At 44.7% G+C, this 19652-nt stretch overlaps 2 protein-coding genes across 3 annotated transcripts; one reads left to right on the forward strand and one right to left on the reverse strand.

The window, feature by feature from the left end:
• The first annotated feature begins 907 nt into the window (after positions 1 to 907).
• Positions 908 to 13490, forward strand: slc12a9 (solute carrier family 12 member 9). Of its 2 annotated transcripts, none has more exons than XM_084474568.1 (14): positions 908 to 1181; positions 2933 to 3188; positions 4135 to 4269; positions 4385 to 4522; positions 5203 to 5505; positions 5662 to 5769; positions 6452 to 6563; positions 7074 to 7231; positions 7505 to 7587; positions 8445 to 8569; positions 8978 to 9170; positions 9523 to 9697; positions 10270 to 10416; positions 11223 to 13490. In XM_084474568.1, the coding sequence occupies exons 2-14, from the start codon at positions 2969 to 2971 to the stop codon at positions 12080 to 12082; spliced, it is 2757 nt and encodes a 918-aa protein (XP_084330694.1). In that variant the 5' UTR covers positions 908 to 1181; positions 2933 to 2968; the 3' UTR covers positions 12083 to 13490. The 2 variants fall into 2 exon arrangements, with proteins under 2 accessions (XP_084330694.1, XP_084330693.1); XM_084474567.1 differs by having other exon boundaries at positions 2961 to 3188.
• A 373-nt stretch (positions 13491 to 13863) lies between these two features.
• On the reverse strand, positions 13864 to 18761 carry hsd20b2 (hydroxysteroid (20-beta) dehydrogenase 2; the record flags this gene model as incomplete). Its single annotated transcript, XM_084474432.1, has 11 exons — positions 13864 to 13959; positions 14050 to 14199; positions 15608 to 15673; positions 15905 to 15986; positions 16082 to 16116; positions 16225 to 16269; positions 16593 to 16660; positions 17251 to 17361; positions 17486 to 17561; positions 17691 to 17737; positions 18611 to 18761. 11 exons carry the CDS (start codon positions 18759 to 18761, stop codon positions 13864 to 13866), a joined length of 927 nt encoding a protein of 308 aa, XP_084330558.1.
• Positions 18762 to 19652: the final 891 nt, after the last annotated feature.

Below are 19652 nucleotides of genomic sequence, written 5' to 3' on the forward strand. Positions count from 1 at the left end.
ACTGCATAAAGAAGTATACACCATAGACTGTATAAACAAGTATACACCATAGACTGTATAAAGTTGGTATACACCATAGACTGTATAAAGAAGGTATACACCATAGACTGTATAAAGAAGTATACACCATAGACTGTATAAACAAGTATACACCATAGACTGTATAAACAAGTATACACCATAGACTGTATAAAGTTGGTATACACCATAGACTGTATAAAGAAGGTATACACCATAGACTGTACAAAGAAGTATACACCATTGACTGTATAAAGTAGGTATACACCATAGACTGTATAAAGTAGGTATACACCATGACTGTATAAGGGGGGGGGGGGGGGGGCATTCACAAAACTTTATTTGTGCTAGGGTTACACTCCAGCTACCTTTTAAAGTGACGTGAAACCAACACAACAGATGGGCTTGTAGGCGTACACTGCAGGTGTGGATCATATGCCTGTAGCCTGAATAATAGCCTGCTACTTATTACCACTGTTTTAGTTTCTCTTATTATTACTTTATTTACATTTTTTATTATTATTTATTATTGTGATCTATGCTGCTACTTATTTTTACTTGTTTCTTACATCTTTTTATTTTTTACTTATTTTATCATGTATTGTTGCTGCTATGTGGCTGCTGAGGAACCAAGCATAAGAATAATAGTCTTGTGTACTTGTACAATAAGATGTAATAAAAGTAATTTTGAATCTGATTCTGATTCTAACTGACCCGCTAATACGGAAACCCTGCGGAGCGTGACGTCAGAGCGTGTTCCGTGTGCTCCTGCCGGAGGGCGTGGCCTCCGCCGGAGGGAGTGGCCTCCGCGGATACTTCAAAACCCCTGTACCTCTCATCTCTTTATGTGTGCTATTTAAGCCCTCCTCTTTCGCTGGTCACATGAACACTGTCTGTTCTCTCATGGGAGTATTGTACGGAAACCCAAGGCGTGTCGTTGTTTCTGCGCCTTCTGAGAGACAACAGACAGCTTTGTGAGGACATGCAAAAAAAAAGACCTACTAACTTCCCCCTTCCGCGGATATAACAATTTCATACGTAAGTATCCAAAACAGAAGTGTCCAAGGGGCCCGGGCGGTGTGTTGAACTGAGATCGGGTCGTGCACGTCACATCAGAGGACTGTATATTTGGGTCGCGAACCAAACTCACAACAACACCTCGGGTAAGTGTGCATCTCTGTGTTGTTTGGCCATAACGTTAGACATGTACCCATCCGGAACGGCGGTGCATCATGATACAGCCCACTAATGTCAATGTTGTAGGATCGTAAGGACTGACGCAGTAGTACAGTTCGTTGGTTGCAGCCAGCGAGCCTGCCGAGAAGAGCTCTACCACTCTAATAACACTTTTGCAGCTTTTGACTTTGACTAGATGACAACTACGACTCCTACTTGTATCAATGAGCAGCCTGTTTGGTACACCATGCTGTGCCCGTGTGTCGGGTGCCTGGACAGTGTCAGACACTGACGGTTTGTGATAAGGTTGCCAAACATACACCAGTGGGGTTGAAGGGTAAAGTATTTGGACCATTCTCTTAGTCCTGGGCCCGATATCCATATGAATGATTCGCACTTTTGGTGGTGACACAAAGTTGAATCATGCAGTTCTCTTTTGTGTCCTTCGTTTTCCATTTGTTTCATGAATGAATCCTAACTGGAAAGATGGCTAGGTAGGTATATTGCATCTTTAACGACAGCAGTAGTGGCCTGCATACATTTGAGTTAAATGTTATTTTGAAATCTCCAGGCAAAGGTTATGTTATTTTATGTTGTTTACATATCGTGGCTAGAACTATAAAACCCAGTGGGATGCAGACTATAAGATAGTAAAGAAATAATAAGAAAGACATCCTGCAGTTGTTTGGAACTTGGTTTAGTTCAGAAAATAAATAAAAGAAAAAGAGTCAGCCAATGATGGAGAGATGAGGGTGCTGAGGCCAGCTAGCTGAGGATGTGGATATCCATTAGAAACAGTCACTGTGAATGTGTTTCTGAGGGAGTCTGATCCATTGAGTGTATTATATTAAAAGCTGATGTAGTTAATTCCGAAGCAAACCCTCTGTTCTCCTTCCATAATTCTCCAGCCGGCAGTATTGCTGACCACAGCATGTCCTCATTCAAATGGCTGAAAATAGTGTGCCAGAATGTATAGTATGTGCCTCCTTCCAAAAAATATTTTTACACAACTGTCTGACTTTTTGCAAAGCCTTGTGACTTAAGGGAATTGGAATGTTAGTCATGAGGAACCATACATATCTTGGATAGTCACAACAATCCACCATTGCCAACACTGTATCAGGGATCAATTGCCTCGCAGGCACTTTTGGATAAAAGTATCTGCGAGGCAATTGTTTCCTCCCCCCACTACTTAAATGATAGTAGTCATTTTCAGACACCATTAAGGGAAAGCAGGGGGCTCAACATTCTTGATAAAGGATGCTTACGAATATACAATGTAACAGTATATCCTGGATTACAGAACCTTGATGTTTATTCACATTCCAACTCTGAACTGTACAGTTAATTCATCACCTGTTGTTGATTAGTAAACACATGTTTACTTATTAGTAAACACATGTTTACTAATCAAATACTTGGTACAGACACTTCTGTCCAAAGCAGGGTACGGTGATTTTCATGATGGTAAAGGTCATTACAGAGCAAATATGGGTTAGGGGAATGGTTGAAATCTGGACTGCAAACAGTGAGGTTTGAACCCAGAACCTTCGAGCTGGGAGCTAAACATGAGACTATCACAAAGTGAAAACATCCATTTTATGTCCATATTCTTTACATTGCTATGGGTATGAGTGTGTGTGACAGATAGCTTTAGCATGATGTATTTTTTTTATACAGGTTATAAGTTGTGTTCACTGTGCTACGTTCTAAACACTTCATCTTAATCTCTTATTAGTAGTACCCCCCTCCGCCCCATCTGACAGAGCTGACCATGTCCAACGAACACACACCCCTGCTGACCTCCGGGGTGTGTGGCCTGGCCGTTGGCATGGCGACGGCGTGTGGCGGGGGCCAACAGGGGGAGACCCCTGAGTCGAGCCCCGCCCACTCCGGGGCCCCCAAGAAGGACCCCCGAAAGCTGGACACCTTCTTCGGGGTGATGGTGCCCACCATCCTCTCCATGTTCAGCATCGTGCTCTTCCTCAGGACCGGTGAGTCTGTGGGGCTCTGCTGGTCTAGTACTTATACTAAAGTCTTCAAACATAAAAGACACTCCAGAAACACGGTGATGCTGTGTCAAAAAATAAGATCCCTACGATATCAATCGATGACCTGAAACCCCAAAAATACACTCAACACAGTGGTTCCTGTGAACATGTTATTATTTTTTATGTTTATTTTGCTAAGCTCCTTATAGTTTCAGGGAGACCATTCCACAGCTTACTGGTACACTAGCGTAGCATTCTTTTCCCTGTTTCGCCTCATTGTATATAGAGGAAATCCATAAGTCATATGGGGGAGTAGGGCTGTCCCCATACAGTGTTTATTTCTCTTTGTTATATATTCTAATAGTTTTCAAGAAATGCAATCATCTTTTGGTGAACTAGCCATCCTAGGGAAATGGATACTGAGGGCGCACTCGCACTAGGCAAAGTTGCCCTGTAACGTATGATTGCCCCCCCCCCCCCACACTGTGTCACTGGCCTGTGCTCACACTAGGCAATCTCAACTGGGCCTGAGTACGATTGCCTCTTGTACATATAGGTTGCGTATTCGTGCGTGGGTGCGTGTCGGCTCATTAGCATCTACCGTGGCCTGAGCAAACCTCTCGGTTTGCGGAATTGAACTGTACTTGAGTACGGATGGTGTGCTCACACTAGCCAAACGATCTCGACTTTAGGGGGCAAACATACTCGGGCACGGTACAGATGGCCTAGTGTGAGTGCGCCCTAAGTCACCACCTGCATGTGATACACCTGTTTAAGCGGTCACAAAGTAGGTACTTATCAACAAGGAAGCTTCCTAAATAGGCATTGAGGTTACAGAGCCACCACGAGATCGAGACACAGCCGTAAAGCGATCTAGAGAACAGTTCTTGCTTGTGTTGCTGTGTGGGACACCAAGTGTGATGACCCATGGTCTTCTCTTCCCTTGCAGGGTTCATCGTGGGCCATGCTGGTCTCCTTCAGGGCCTGCTGATGCTAGTGGTGGCCTACACCATCATCTCTCTCACCATACTGTCCATCTGCGCCATCTCAACCAATGGAGCCATCAAAGGAGGCGGGGCCTATTGTATCCAAAAGAGTGGTGATCAATTGATTCCCTTTTTCTTTTCTTTCTGTTTTGAACGTGTAAAACACAGATTGACGTTGATTTGAAAGACGGGCCTTGACCCAACCCCCATCAGACATGATAAGTCGCTCGCTGGGGCCAGAGTTTGGAGGAAGTATCGGCCTGATGTTCTTCCTGGCCAAGGTGTGTGCGTGTGGGGTGTATGTCCTCGGTCTGGTGGAGGCCATCCTGAACGTGTTTGGCATAGATCCTGGTGAGTCTTCAAATCTTTTCATCCCTTTTTGTTTTGTGTTCCAGTGGTGTCCTTTTTATTCGGAGAGGCAGTATGGCCCTTTCATAAGGCATTTACTCTTTATTTTCTAAAGAATGTTTTGTTCAGCATTTAGCAGACCGTTTTCCAAAGCGACTTATAGTGTGTTTTAGAGGTGAGCCATTCAGGAAGAGCAGGTAGGGTTTGGCTTGAGGATGTCTACACAGGTAGTGTGTGTGAAGCTATCCGCCACCACTGGCCTTTCCTGAAGAGCGGCTTCATAAGTTTTTCATTAAGTGCAAGTGAAACCCTCTTTCTGCTCCAATTCTAACTATGAAATTGAAAAAAAAAATTTGTATCGCCATGATTACGACTCACGCCAACTTTTACTCATATAAATTTATTCTAAATGAGTATCCGCATTATAATAGGCCATTTTGTACACACTGTGAGGTTATACTACAAGAGGCCTGACCCTCCTCCAACGCGGCCACCAACATCAACCGCTGCCCAGACGGAGCGCTACACATCCAACATAGGATGTGACACTTGGTTTCTCTAAAAGACAGAGTGGTTCAGATTGCGAGGTTGAAGATCACACAGAACATACTACCACGTTTTTGATAACCTTCTGATCTCCCATGTTTCACTCCGACCCCCCCCCCCCCCCGCGGTGGCCCCAGACGCGGTGGTGTCGAGCGGCGTGCGGGTGCTCCCCCAGGGCTACTGGTACAACCTGCTGTACTCGGCCGTGGTGCTGCTGCTCTGTCTGCTGGTGTGCCTGGTGGGCGCGCACATCTACGCCCGCACGGCCTTCGTCATCCTGCTGGTGGTCAACATCACGCTGCTGTCCATCCTCATCAGCCCGCTGGTCGTCCCCGCCCAGGACTTCAACATCACCCACCGCAGGCCCGACAACCAGACGCTGCACTACGACGTCACCTACACGGGCTTCAACGCCACCACGCTCCGCAGCAACATCGGCCGTGAGTTTTGCATGCGTCTGCGTGCGTGTCTGTATGAGGATGTGAAAGTAAACCTTGCTTGGTGTGTGCCAAAGTGCAGCACATTTGAGTTAATTTAGGGGTGTGTGTGTGTGTGTGTGTGTGTGTGTGTGACATTTACATTGTTCCATATTTCAGCGGGCTACACGCTGGACTACAGCACCAACTCGGTCATGTCCTTCGCCACGGTGTTCGCCGTGATGTTCACCAGCTGCACGGGGATCATGGCCGGTGCCAACATGTCAGGTTATACATCCAAACACTCAACCTATATGAACACTCCTTGTGTACTTCAAGCAACATGGCTCATGTTATGGGGACTCAACTGACTCAGTTCTGGTGGCTTGGGCTCATGTTATGGGGACTCAACTGACTCAGTTCTGGTGGCTTTGGCTCATGTTATGGGGACTCAACTGACTCGGTTATGGTGGCTTGGGCTCATATTATGGGGACTCAACTGACTCGGTTATGGTGGCTTGGGCTCATGTTATGGGGACTCAACTGACTAAATTCTGGTGGCTTGGACTCTTGTGATGGTGACTTGACTCTGACTCAATTCTGCTGGCTTAGACTCAGGTCATATAGGCTTTTCACACATGAAATCCGGATAAACTCTGGAGAATCAGGTCTGGAGATGATCTGGGGTTGCCCTTTCACACATGCAAAACACAACCGGAGATCAGCCGCATCAGACGTGTTCACACGTATTGAAGATACTCTGTATTCTCCAAAGGGGCTCAGTCATATGTTTGCGTTCACACATACATCCCAACCGGGTATTATCTGGAGAATGTTGAGGGTGCATGTGTGAAAGGCCTAATAGAGACTGGCTTAGACTGGTGACTCGACAACAACTCTGGCATACACCTGTTTTGATTTTTTAATATTATTTATTAATTCATATTTTTCCCATTCCTTCTTCCTGTAGGGGAGCTGAAGACTCCCAGTGTGTCCATTCCCAAAGGCACCATCCTGGCCGTGGTTTACACCTTCATAGTCTATGTGGTTCTCTTCCTCCTGGTCAGCTCCACCTGTGACAGGTGGGTCCTGTTGAATAGGAACAAAAGTTAAATTGTATATTATATACATGATTACATATATGTACACTACCGTTCAAAAGTTTGGGGTCACCCAGACAATATCCTGTTTTCCATGAAAACTCACACTTTTATTCAACATTTATTCAAGGGTTTTCTAATCATCAATTGGCTTTTAACGCGATAAGCTAAACAATGTACCATTGAAACACAGGAGTGATGGTTGCTGGAAATGGGCCTCTGTACACCTATGTAGATATTCTTCCATCTAGAATAGTCATTTAGCACATTAACAATGTCTAGACTGTATTTCTGATTAATATAATGTTATCTTCATTGAAAAAAACAGTGCTTTTATTTAGAAAATAAAGAGATTTCTAAGTGACTCCAAATTTTTGAACAGTAGTATACATACATGCATACATGCATACGTGCATACATGCATACGTACGTACATACATGATTGAAAACACATTACATTACATTTCTGTCTTTCTCTCCTCTGTTACGAAGGGCTCTGCTGACCCAGGACTATGGCTTCTTCCAGAGGATCAACATGTGGCCGCCGTTTGTGACCATCGGGATCTACTGTGGCGCTCTGTCGGCCGCCATGAGCTCCATGATCGGAGCGTCTCGCATCCTTCACGCCCTTGCCGAGGATCAGCTGTTCGGTAACACTCTTTGGACCTGGGTTTTGTGTTTTTTGTTCATTCATTTTTAATAACATGTATACATAACAATATAATATACATTATTTATCTGACAGTAGCTCTGTGTTAACCAATATTGCTTTGATCACTTGCCGTATATGGGCATGGACAGTCACATGACTGTTCCTGCCCATATATGGCAAGTGATCACAGCAATACTTCCATGTAGCATTAAGCTAACAGAGCTTCTATATCTCTATAACAGATGCTGTTTATGCTCTAATGTAAACACAGGTTTGCCGTTGGCTCCAGCAGCCATCAAGTCCAGCTCAGGCAATCCTTGGGTCGCGGTCGTGTACACGTGGGCCCTAGCACAGGTGGGGAAGCCTTCATGTTCAAACTGAATTAAATACACGAGGGCAATTGTTTTTCAGTCCAAGTGCAGCCCAGTAAGAGACAATGTACGACTCCCAAAAAAAGAGAACTAATCATAATTCTTTTTAGCGGAGCAAAAGCACACAGAGGGCGAATGTAGCTGTTCTGTGTTCCTCTGCTTCCTTCAGATAAAGGACCTGAGTCTATTTGCGATGCAGAAATTCAAAAAAAACTTTATTACCCTGTCTACCCCAACACGGCTGTGTGCTTTGGGCCACACAAAGTAAACCATGGTTACTTTGGTTTGTTAGAGAATATGCTGACGTATGGTTTGGTGTTTGCAGGGCTGCAAACTAGTCACCTTTCGGCGAAATTCACAGTTTATTAACTCAAATAGGGCATCTATGCAAAAATATAATATATGCAATGAGCTACCAGCCAATGAGAGGCAGAGTAGGGCGGGCATGACTTCGCCCTCCGTCTGCTGAACTCGGACCGTCTCGTGCCGCTCATTTGCGCGCGCAAACTGCTAGCTCCACCCCCGGGCAGCGTGGAGAACACACTCACCGTAAGCAGCCTGTTATTAAGGCCCTGTCCCAATTCTCCCCCTTCCCCTAGTTTTGAGCCCTAACCCTAGATTTTGCACGTCCCCGCGAAGGGGTAGGGTGTCCCAATACTTTAGGGAGCAAGGGGGAGTGTCGTTTTTCCCCTTTTTAAAATCATCCCTAGACCGCTAGCCAGCTCGGTAACTGACTTGTAGCTAAGGGCACACAAAGCAAGTGTTCTTGTTAAAGAGAGAGGAATGGGACTGGGCTTTAGTAGACAGTGTGGCTCACTGGGCTCCGCCCTTGTGTTTCAGTGCGTGGTGTTCGCGGGGCAGCTGAACGCCGTGGCGGGGCTGGTCACTGTCTTCTACCTGCTGGCCTACGCCGCGGTGGACCTGGCCTGCCTGGCGCTGGAGTGGGCCTCGGCGCCCAACTTCAGGTAACTGAGTCCCAGCGGTGACCTCATCGCTGGGTGCGGCGGCGGTGGCGGCGTCCGCCCGCCTCCCAACACGTTGAGTTTTACTTTTAGATGTAATCACTTAGTTGCTTTGATCCAATGTCAGTGAGGAATGCGAGGGAAAGACAACTTTATTTGTTTGTAGACGTTTTTGTTTAGTTTCTTATATTTATAGTATAGTATACTATTTTATGTAAAGCACGTTGAATATTGAGCTACATACTCATTGTCTGAACTTTACAAATACATTTCAATGGAGTTGAAGTGAGGCTAAGAACTACCAGCACACTGTCAGAATTAGTAACTAGCTAACTGGGGAGTTGGTTCCCCAGTTATGAGTAACTATTAAGTGTCTTTTAAGAGTAACCAGAGAGATCTTCCTTCTGGCAGGCCGACGTTCCAGTTGTTCTCCTGGCACACCTGCCTGCTGGGCATCCTCAGCTGCCTGGTGATGATGTTCGTCATCAACCCGGTGTACTCCTCGGCCAGCATCATCGTGCTGCTGCTGCTGCTCCTCTTCCTCCACTACAGGTCCCCCACCAGCAGCTGGGGCTATATCAGCCAGGCCCTCATATTCCACCAGGTACACACACAATTACACACACACACACACATATATATATATTTACGTGTGTATATATATATATATTTTTTTTGTTTTTGTGTGTGTGTCATTGTGCTGTCTGTATGATCTTTCACAAGTAAATGGCTTATATATAAATATAAATTGAGTGTGTGTGTGTGTGCACACACATGCACACGCACATCGGGCGAGGCCACGTTTACACATTTGATACAACATCGGTCTCAGAATCGACTGGATTGCCAGGATTCTGACTCCGGTTTCCAGGCGCTCGTACATCTTAAGCCTTGGAACACCACCAGAGCAACACAAAGGCCAACACAAGTGTCCATGTCCCCCGGTCCTGGGTCAGGTGCGGAAGTATCTGCTGATGCTGGACGTGAGGAAGGATCACGTGAAGTTCTGGAGGCCCCAGGTTCTGCTGATGGTGTCCAACCCGCGCTCCTCCTCCCAGCTCATCCTGTTTGTCAACCAGCTGAAGAAGGGCGGCCTGTATGTGCTGGGCCACGTGCAGCTGGGAGATCTGGGTAATGTCCTGGGGGGGGGTGAGGTCTGCTGGGGGGTTCTGGGCCGTGAAATCGGATTATGGATCTTATCTTCCAACCAGTTGATGTTATGAACCGCTGGTCAACTTGTTGTTTTTTGGTTTGTGTTTCTTGTTGATTATAGCTGGGAATATATTATAATGTAATGTATATATTTTCTGTATTTATTGTCATTCTTTTTAAGTGTTGGATTATTGTATAATTATACAATTCTTGGGTTTTCCTTGAATATTCTCTGCCTTGCCCCATACAGCAACGCAGTCAGGAACTAGGTGTATTATTAGTGTTATCGTACTCTTCTCGAAAACCAAACCTATACATTTTTCTATACCTATACCTGGTGTAGCAAACTTTTTTTTTTTTTTCAGACTGTGCTATGTGTATGTTTTACTCCTCTAGATGGCAGCAAACTCACACACGTACACAGTTTTTTGAGGTGTGTGTGTGTGTGTGTGTGTGTGTGTGTGTGTGTGTGTGTGTGTGTGTGTGTGTGTGTGTGTGTGTGTGTGTGTGTGTGTGTGTGTGTGTGTGTGTGTGTGTGTGTGTGTGTCTAGATTCCTTCCCGTCTGACCCGGTCCAGCAGCAGTATAACTTCTGGCTGAGTCTGGTGGACAAGCTGGGGGTCAAGGCCTTTGTGGACCTCACTCTGTCTCCATCCGTCAGACAGGGAACCCAGCATCTCCTGCGCATCACCGGCCTAGGTGAATATCACCATAATAATAACATGATGAATGACCATAATGCTACTGGACTACTTTTAAGAAATATTTAAGTTAATTCCAACTGGAACTGGCCTCAAAACAGCTTTTGACTGAATAATGTTTTAGCCGTTCGCTAGCCAGGTACAATTGGGTAATTGAAATGTTCAATGTATGTGATTTTGCTGGATCCCTTTGGCTAATCATAACCAGACTAAGTTGTGAATGTTTAATACTCTCTGCATTTCACACACTCGTACACTAGTGGCCTCTCGTGGTAAGAATTATCACCAGAAGGCATTGGCTCTTTAAAAGGCTCTTTTGTTTGTTGTGTTAGTAACACAACAAGAAAACAAAATGGATCTCCACTGAATATCTTGTTTTGAAGTCAAGTCCTCTCCCTGTATTATCCTGTCATTGATCGGCACAGACCACATAGAATGAGAGGGCGTGATTCCCTGGCATGGGGTCCTGGAGGGACTGCTTTTATTCTGTAGACATCAGAAGCAAAAACGTGTGACAAATCACAAAGTAGAGCTTTAAAATCTAAATCACACATAATGGAGGGGACATATAACAACATTCGCTGCCCTACTATGAACCCCATCTATGAAACTGACTGTATTGTCTGTAAACAAAGTCTTGTTTTAATCTCCATTGATCCATTTCATTACAACCATGCACCATCGAGTCCCAACACACAGCAAGCTGTAACAAAACGTACATTAAAAGTTGTACACCAAAGGAACCGGATCCAAACAGCGCCTTCAATGTGCTGACTGTATCCCCTCATCCCTGCCTCTGCCCAGGTGGCATGAAGCCCAACACCCTGGTGCTGGGCTTCTACGACAGCTGCACCCCCGACGACTACTTCCTGCAGGACCCGGCCTTCTGCCACGCCTCGCCGGGCAAGATGAAGGAGGACAACTACAACTTTGGGGTGGACCTGCCCTCGCTGCAGGCCCACTTCCCCCCCGTGCGCTACGTGGAGAGCCCCCGCTGGCTGTCGCCCGAGGAGTACGTGGGCATCGTGTCGGACGCCATCAAGATGGACAAGAACGTGTGCCTGGGCCGCTACTTCTTCGAGCTGCAGGGGGAGGGCCGGGACAGCAAGGTGGACGGCTCGGAGCGCACCATCGACGTGTGGCCGCTCAACCTGCTGCAGCCCAGCCGCTGCGACCGCGTGGACGTGTGCAGCCTCTTCCTGCTGCAAATGGCCTGCGTGCTCAACATGTCCAGCAGGTGGCGCCGCGCCCGCATGCGCATCTTCCTGAACGTGGAGGCGGCGTCCGGGGAGCAGGGCTGGGTGGTGAACGAGGAGACCTTCCGGGAGCTGCTGAGGAAGCTGCGGATCCGGGCGGCCATCACCATCGTGCCGTGGGACGCGGCCGTGCAGAGCTACCGCGCCTGCCGCTCCGGGCTGGAGGAGAGCGAGGAGGGCGAGGCCACGCTCCCCCGCGCCCTCTCTGACGACTTCCTGACGGCGGTGAACGGCCTGCTGACGGAGCACAGCTCCCAGGCGGCGGTACGCTTCCTCTACCTGCCCCGCCCGCCCGCCCATTACAGCCATTCGCAGCAGTACTTGTCCCAGTTAGAGGCGGTGACCAATCGTTTAGGCCCCACCCTCTTGATCCACGGCGTCACCCCGGTGACGTGTACCGACTTCTGATCGGAGGCGATTTAGACTCGTCGTTTTGTGTGTAGTTTCTCGGTGTTGTCATTGGATGGTCATACAGGGATGATTTGGTTAAATATATCTGAAGTTAAATATAAATACTAAGAACACGTCCTCTCGTCAGCACATGATTGGATGGCTACTGTCACTCTCTCATGGCACATTAAGTGTAAGTCATTGTGCCGTTGGTGTACTTTATTCCTGTGTTCTCATCAAGCTGGCTTGTTGACATGGCACTCAATGCCTAATTGCTAGTGTTTCCACGGTCTTAACAATCGCTCCAGCGTCACCTAACAACTCTTCGGGTCGGGTCACTATAGCGGCTTCATGTGCGATCCTGTGGCTATACCTGCACTTTAGATTACATTTGCCTTTTCTTATGACAGAACCAAAGATCGTCACACCAGTTTGGAAGGTGTTTTTGTCACTGGTGGTTTGCGAAATGCTGTGGTAGACGGGGGGGACTCGGGTGTAGGATGTTAATATTAACTATGCACACGTTCTATACTTGAAGTTAAAGCAGGTGACTGTCAATGTAAAAGGTTGCTTCAGCTTCAGCTTCTAACGGAGAGTGTACATACCTCAGACTAGTTAAGTATTAGAGCACGTGTTACTGATTTCACATGTTTAGCTTAGGATCACTAAGGGATCGCTTAAAATGTCTTCACAAAAACACTGTACACTTGAATGAGCTTATCTGTTGGGAAAAAAGAAGAGCTTAACAAACTGAAATTGTACAGAAACTTCTTTGAAACAAAGCTGCTGTGCAGATGTAAATGTATATGCTTTTTTTTTTCATTCCAGTTCAGAAGAGATAAAAGACCAAATTATTACAGATAAAAGATCTCAGCGAACCGAAAATAGTACAGACCAAATAACGTGTCGATAAAGTGTCAAATAAACAGAGACAAAGTTAACATTTGGGGCCAGAAAAATATGGAAATAAAGTGTGTGATGTATCTTTGTATACATTAGAAATGTGATACCTGATGGTAGCACATTTAATAAGATTTATCAAGGGAATTGTTGTGTACCAATTATTATTAATATTATCATATTTTATTATAGTAAAATGTTACATGGCGGCTTGTCCAAATCAGGTTTGTTTGTTATTTTTTGAAAGCTACGAGAACTGCTTCCTTACAAATGTTTTTCTAATGGTTGATGTGGCCTTGCAATGCTAATAATAAATAACAATATACGTTAATAAATTGAATCCCCATAAGTGCCATGAAGCTTAGACTTGGCATTTCTATGAAATGTGATTTGCTAGTTATACCGAAAAACATTGATTATAAAAATAGTTTGGGAAATATATTTGAAATTACCTTTCAGTATGCATTGTTACCTCTGTAACTGTTACCTTTTTATATATCAATTGGAAAAAGGATTTGAGGGAATTAAATAAATACAATAAAGCTTGTGTTTTTTGTAAAACTTTATTGAATCCATTCAAACTGAATTAATGATAGAAGCTCAACACCAACCCCACAGAAGCCATTAAATATACGTCCATGGCTCCACGTGTTATGTTATAATAATACAGAGGCCATTCATCAGTACACCTGGTCCTTACTGCAGATGTCTGAACAGCCAATCACGTGGACATCATGTGACCATGCATAAACACATGGTCAAGAGTTTTGCTTGTTTCTTGTTTTTAATGCGAGAACCCAATCCTCGTTAAGACCACCAATGATTAAAACATAGGGGCAGTCGACGCCCAGCTCCTCACTGATCCCCAAACCCTCAGGCTCTGCCGCGTGTTCGCTCCTTCAGTCTTTATGGAGATCTTCTGGAACCTCTCTGGGTTTCTTCATGAGGTAGGCGAGGCGGTGAACCAAGCCTGACCCTAGTTTTAACACAATGCTCTGTAGGGGGACAAAAAGCCGTCATCAGGGAGGTCACCGTGTTGCATAATAGAGGCGTTGAAACATCGCTGGCCACCCGATCCCACTGACCTGAAGTCCATGAGAGACGCAGCCGTTGGTGTAGTTGGTGTACCCCACGGTATTCAACGCCTCGTGGGCAAAGTCTGACGCGCTCTTCACCAAACCGTTGACTCTGCAGTTGGACGTCATGTTGGTGGAGACCAACAGTGGCGCGACACACTGCACAGAGATTCACAGTGAGACAGGCTTTTCAGAAACATCTGCCATTTGTTTTTATCCTTTAAATCCTGGCAACGTGTGTCTTTCACTTTCCATAACTCTCATAACTTTGCTAACTTGAAAGATTGTTTTATACTTATTTATACTTTATACTTATACTAATATCCTGGAGATTGCCTAAAAACATGGATGAATGGTTCAGAAGAAATGTAACTGATATTGAAATTTTTGGTACATAAAAAGCAAATTCAATTTAGTTAGTGCCTACAAAGCACCATCCTGAGCAGCACAGGGCCTCCACAAGGAACTGTGCTGGCTCCATTCCTGCTCACCATCTACACAGTGGATTTCTAATACAACACCAACAGCTGCTTTTTGCAGAAATGTTCAGATGACACAGCTGTTGTCGGCCTCATCAAAGGGGGCAATGAGGAGGAGTATATGGATACAATAAACAACTTTGTAGAGTGGAGTGCACACAATAACCTCCATCTCAACACCACAAAAACAAAGGAGATAGTTGTGGATTTTAGGAGGGGGAGGAGGACTCAATAACACCAATCATTATCAGGGGCACTGAGGTGGAGGTGGTCGCCAACCACAGGTACCTTGGTGTGCAGCTTGACAGTGAGCTGGACTGGAAGAGTCAGGCGGTTTACAGGAAGGGACAAAGCAGACTGTATTTCTTGAGGAGGCTAAGGTCATTCAACATCTGGCAACCCCTGCTGTGCAGTGTCTACTATTCGGTGGTGGCCAGTGCTCTGTTTTTCGCTGTGGCCTGTTGGGGAGAAGGCGCAAAAACAGACTGGACAAGTTGATCAGGAATTCCGGCTCAGTGGTCGGGGCTGAGCAACTAACGGTCCAGCAGGTGGCAGAGGCCAGAATGCTGAACAAACTGAGTTCAATAATGACCAACCCCACTCACCCACTCCACACCCTGAAGGTGCACAAAAGTAGCACCTTCAGTCAGAGACTGATTGCACCAATGTGCAAAACCGAGAGATACAGGCAGTCTAGTATACCAGCTGCTGTAAGGTTTTACAATGCACAAAACTAACTTTGCACTTTATTTTTGTATTTATTTATTGTATTTTAACTTTTTAAGTATGGAGGCTATCTGAGGAAATGTGTGGTGATTGTCTGTCTTGAAGGTGCAGTGACATTGTAATTTCCTGTAAAGGATTATTACAATTATCAATCGATTATCTATCTATTAGTTGTCAGGGCTTTGAATCAGTGCTTTTAATTTATTATTGTTTTTATCAGAAAACACATTAAATATATGTTATTGAGGCGAGAAGCCTTGCCTAGACAGCAGGATGGTGTCCAGATTCTCTTTGAATCCAGAAACATTAAATGTTATGTAGTTCAGTATGTCATTCACGTAAAGCTAAGCTAAGAGCCTCACCTGCACAGTGATTCCCTTAGACCTGTACTCTGAGTCCAGACAGAGGGATATATATCGTACGAAGACCTGAAATCATGACAACAGCTGGATTTAGACTGGGTGTGTTTGCACACACATGATTCCGTAAGGCCATTCATTTACTGAGCTGGAACATATTGTATTGAAAGTACAAATGAAACATGAGACAAATACAGAAATAAACAAGTGTGTGTGTGTGTGTGTGTGTGTGTGTGTGTGTGTGTGTGTGTGTGTGTGTGTGCATGTGCGTGTGTGTGACTCAGGATGAAACAACAGTACCTTAGTGGCACAATAAAGCGAGAGAAACGGATACGGTCGGGCCCCGATCTCAGAGCCGATGTTGATGATTAGGCCAGACCCTCTTGGGAGTCAAAGGAGAACATATATGAATAAATAACTCAACACTTTAAGCAAATAAACAAACAACCACAGCTCCTCAGCAGTTGTCTTTCTCACCTTTTAACCATATCTGGAAGAACTATTCTGGTCATCTGAGGAGCAAGAAAATGTATTATTATCTTCAATACTACTTAAAAACAAAGACAAATCTGTACAGTTATTGGTACAGGTGTTATGTTTGATAATGAGGTTTTTTTTACCTGGGTGACAGAAAGCATGTTACAGTTGACAACCTGGGAGATTTTCTAGACATGATTAAATTAGATTAAATTAGATTAGATTAGATTAGGGTAGGCTATTTTATTATCAGCCCTGAGTGGAAATTCAGTTGTAACAGCAGCACACATAAAATATAAATTATTAGGATATTGTCAATAAGGTATACTAGTATCTATTGCAGATAAGAGCGCTGTTATGGGGCAAACTAATACAAAAACAAAAATACCTCATCCACAGTGCAGCAGCATTAGGTGCTACACATATTTTTGCGTACATTTACAAATGATGTGACATATGATATGAAAACTATATACGGTCCTAAAATATATGACACATTTGGGAATCTTACCAGTTCGGAATCGGGTACATCCAGGAATTGACAGAATTTCCTGGAATAGCTCATTCCCACGTTGTTCACTGAAAATCAAATCATGTAGATGTATCGTGTGGTCACCCAGAGGTGAGCAGCAGAATGACCCCTCGACGGTTGCATGCAGGGGCGCAAACGTGGTGTCTCACCCCCAACAGAATTTCTGGTGGGGTTTTAATTATATATAATATTTAATTATAACTCAAATTCCGTCATATCTCTCTCTCTCTCTCTCTCTCTCTCTCTCTCTCTCTCTCTCTCTCTCTCTCTCTCTCTCTCTCTCTCTCTCTCTCTCTCTCTCTCTCTCTCTCGTGCATACATAACTAATTATTCACTTTTGACCATTTATGTTTAGTGTGTGTGTGTGTGTGTGTGTGTGTGTGTGTGTGTGTGTGTGTGTGAGAGAGAGAGAGAGAGAGAGAGAGAGAGAGAGAGAGAGAGAGAGAGAGAGAGACTAGCTGCTTTGCGCACAAATTGTCTTTATGAAAGAAAGAACATGGATATCGTTGAAAAATTCAAACGCTTTTCAATATCAAATTTAAGGGTCATGGATTCAAAATGTGTTTTCTGAATCACATCCATGGACAAAGCAACACACACTCAGTTGTCTCACGGGGAGGTCTTGTTTTCTACACACCTAGGATCCCGATGTCCATGCCTCGCAATGCTTCTTCTATCGCAGGATAGATGCTTCCTCCTCCGGTGAAGTCTGCCTGGATGGTGAGGGTCCTGCGGCCATATTCAGCCTCTGAAAGAGATCAAATATAACGTAGGCTACATTGAGAACAGCAGCAATAGCTAAAAACAACAACAACAACAACAAAAACAGAAAAGTCTGCTTTAAATTAGATCAAATGTTTATCTTTGCCCACCTATTTCCTCTGCCACCGTCTGAAGCTTCTCGGTCGATCGGCTGATCAGAACAACATCCAGGCCTCTTCGGGCTAACTGTCAACGTCCCGTGGAGACAGGTCAACAGTGACAAACTCAGCTCAAAGCCCCCAGCATGGCGTTTGAAACTTCAACATCATCGTCTGGAAATCACATTAAGAGCTTGTGGAGCAGGTCCAGACTCACCTCTTTGGCGTAGGCTTTGCCGATTCCTGACGTGGCGCCAGTAACAACTAGAAGTATCAATAGATATTTTTAATATATCAATATATTCCTTTTATATGTAGGCCTTTATTTTTCAGGAAATGTGACTTGTTGAATAAAGAGAATAGTTATCTTTGCCTTTTTCATAACCATAATTAGCAATACAAATTTAGACAGTTAACAATGTATCTTCAATCATGCAATAGTTAACCTATTGTATTGAACAAGCAGTAGCTGGGGCGTTGATAGGATTGGAGGATGAACAAGTGTGTTACTACTATTCTGGTAGCCTACTATTCAAAGTGTAGGCCGATCACGAGAAAACAGACACCGTGCGTGCACACGGGGGCGTCAGCTGCTTGATGCTGACTGGATGCGCGCAATAAATGATTGATTCTACAGTAAATGCGAGAGCGCAGGCAAAGTGCTTGCAATATTTATTATTGGGAACGGATGTTTTCGTTTTCAAATCAGTTTTTAAGTCATTTGATGACAGTGATATGCCACCTCACGGGGCCATCTAGAAAACATTCACCTAAAGCATTAGCCTAGGGGGCGTAATAAACTGTCCTCCACTTTGGTTTATTTATATTATTATATTTTTTTATAAGCCAGAATAAGGGCAAGAATACCATAAAGTTGTAAATGTAGGTAGGCCTACTTAGAATATATTAACATAACAACACATCAAGGTACTTCCATCCCGGTCCTTATATATGTATGTAGATAATATAAAACCAATCTGCAATTTTGTATGAACTAAACGAGATATCCGTTTTACCATCTCTTTGCACAAATGAAGGCACAAATGAAGGCACTAAAGTACACAGTAAATAAATACAATTCTAACTCATTTGCATCTTGTACTAATACAAACACACTTTACAACTGAGAAACCGTACCTGCCCATCTCCCATATTTCTTCAAATCCACTCGCCAAATTTCTGACAGAAAAAATGTTGTGAATCCACACCAACAGGTCCAGAGCAGCTTCAGCAGGACCCATCCGACGCTGATCGCACCCACGACGGCCAGTCCCAACATCAGATCCATGACGTCTAATGTGGAGTAATTACTGTTTGACAGGGATCCACTCTGCTCCTATATGAGCGTGTTTCTGTATTTTAACATAAACCCTCCCTTGCTGCTCCAGACTTAAACCCCGCCCCTTGCCTCGTGGACCTTCACCTGCCCCCCCCCCCCCACACACACATACACACACACACACACACACACACACACACACACACACACACACACACACACACACACACACCTGTTCATTTCTTTATTGGTCTTGTGTTTCATTTGTACTTTTTTAAGACAACAGCTGGAACATTCCAGCTCAGTAGATGAATGGCGGTAAAGTGTGTGTGTGAGTTCAGGGCCACGCCTGCGGATCAAATGTTCTGGCTTGATGTCTGACGTGTCGCTCATCACTCAACGGGACGGCACAACTAATTGGCCCGTTGCCTACAGGACCGCAATTCTGTTGCTGCTGTTCCCCCTCCGAGTCCCGATCCACACGATCCACACACCACATCCACGGCCGCCTTTATGCACGGGCTTACCTGGGCTGAAGCCCCAGGGCCTACGACGATCAGGGGCCTATCATGAGCCGCAGTATGAAAAAAAAAAAAATCATAATATAAATTTCAATAATATTAATTTGCTTTGAAGTTAAAACTGTATATTGTATGATTCTTCGTCTAGCAGTTGTGGAAAAAGACATAACGAGAAAGACTACATGTCGCCTATGTAACGTCACCCCATAACACGGCGACATGATCGTACAATATACTGTCAAACAGTGTTGGGAACGCTACTACTAAAAAAGTAATTAGTTAGGCTATAGTTACTCACTACTTGTTCCAAAAAGTCCATAACTGAGTTAGTAACTGAATTACTTTATAATAAAAGTAACTAGTTATCAGGGAAAGAACT

This window comes from Micromesistius poutassou (assembly GCF_964030765.1).
Source record: "Micromesistius poutassou genome assembly, chromosome: 10".
NCBI lineage: Eukaryota > Metazoa > Chordata > Actinopteri > Gadiformes > Gadidae > Micromesistius > Micromesistius poutassou.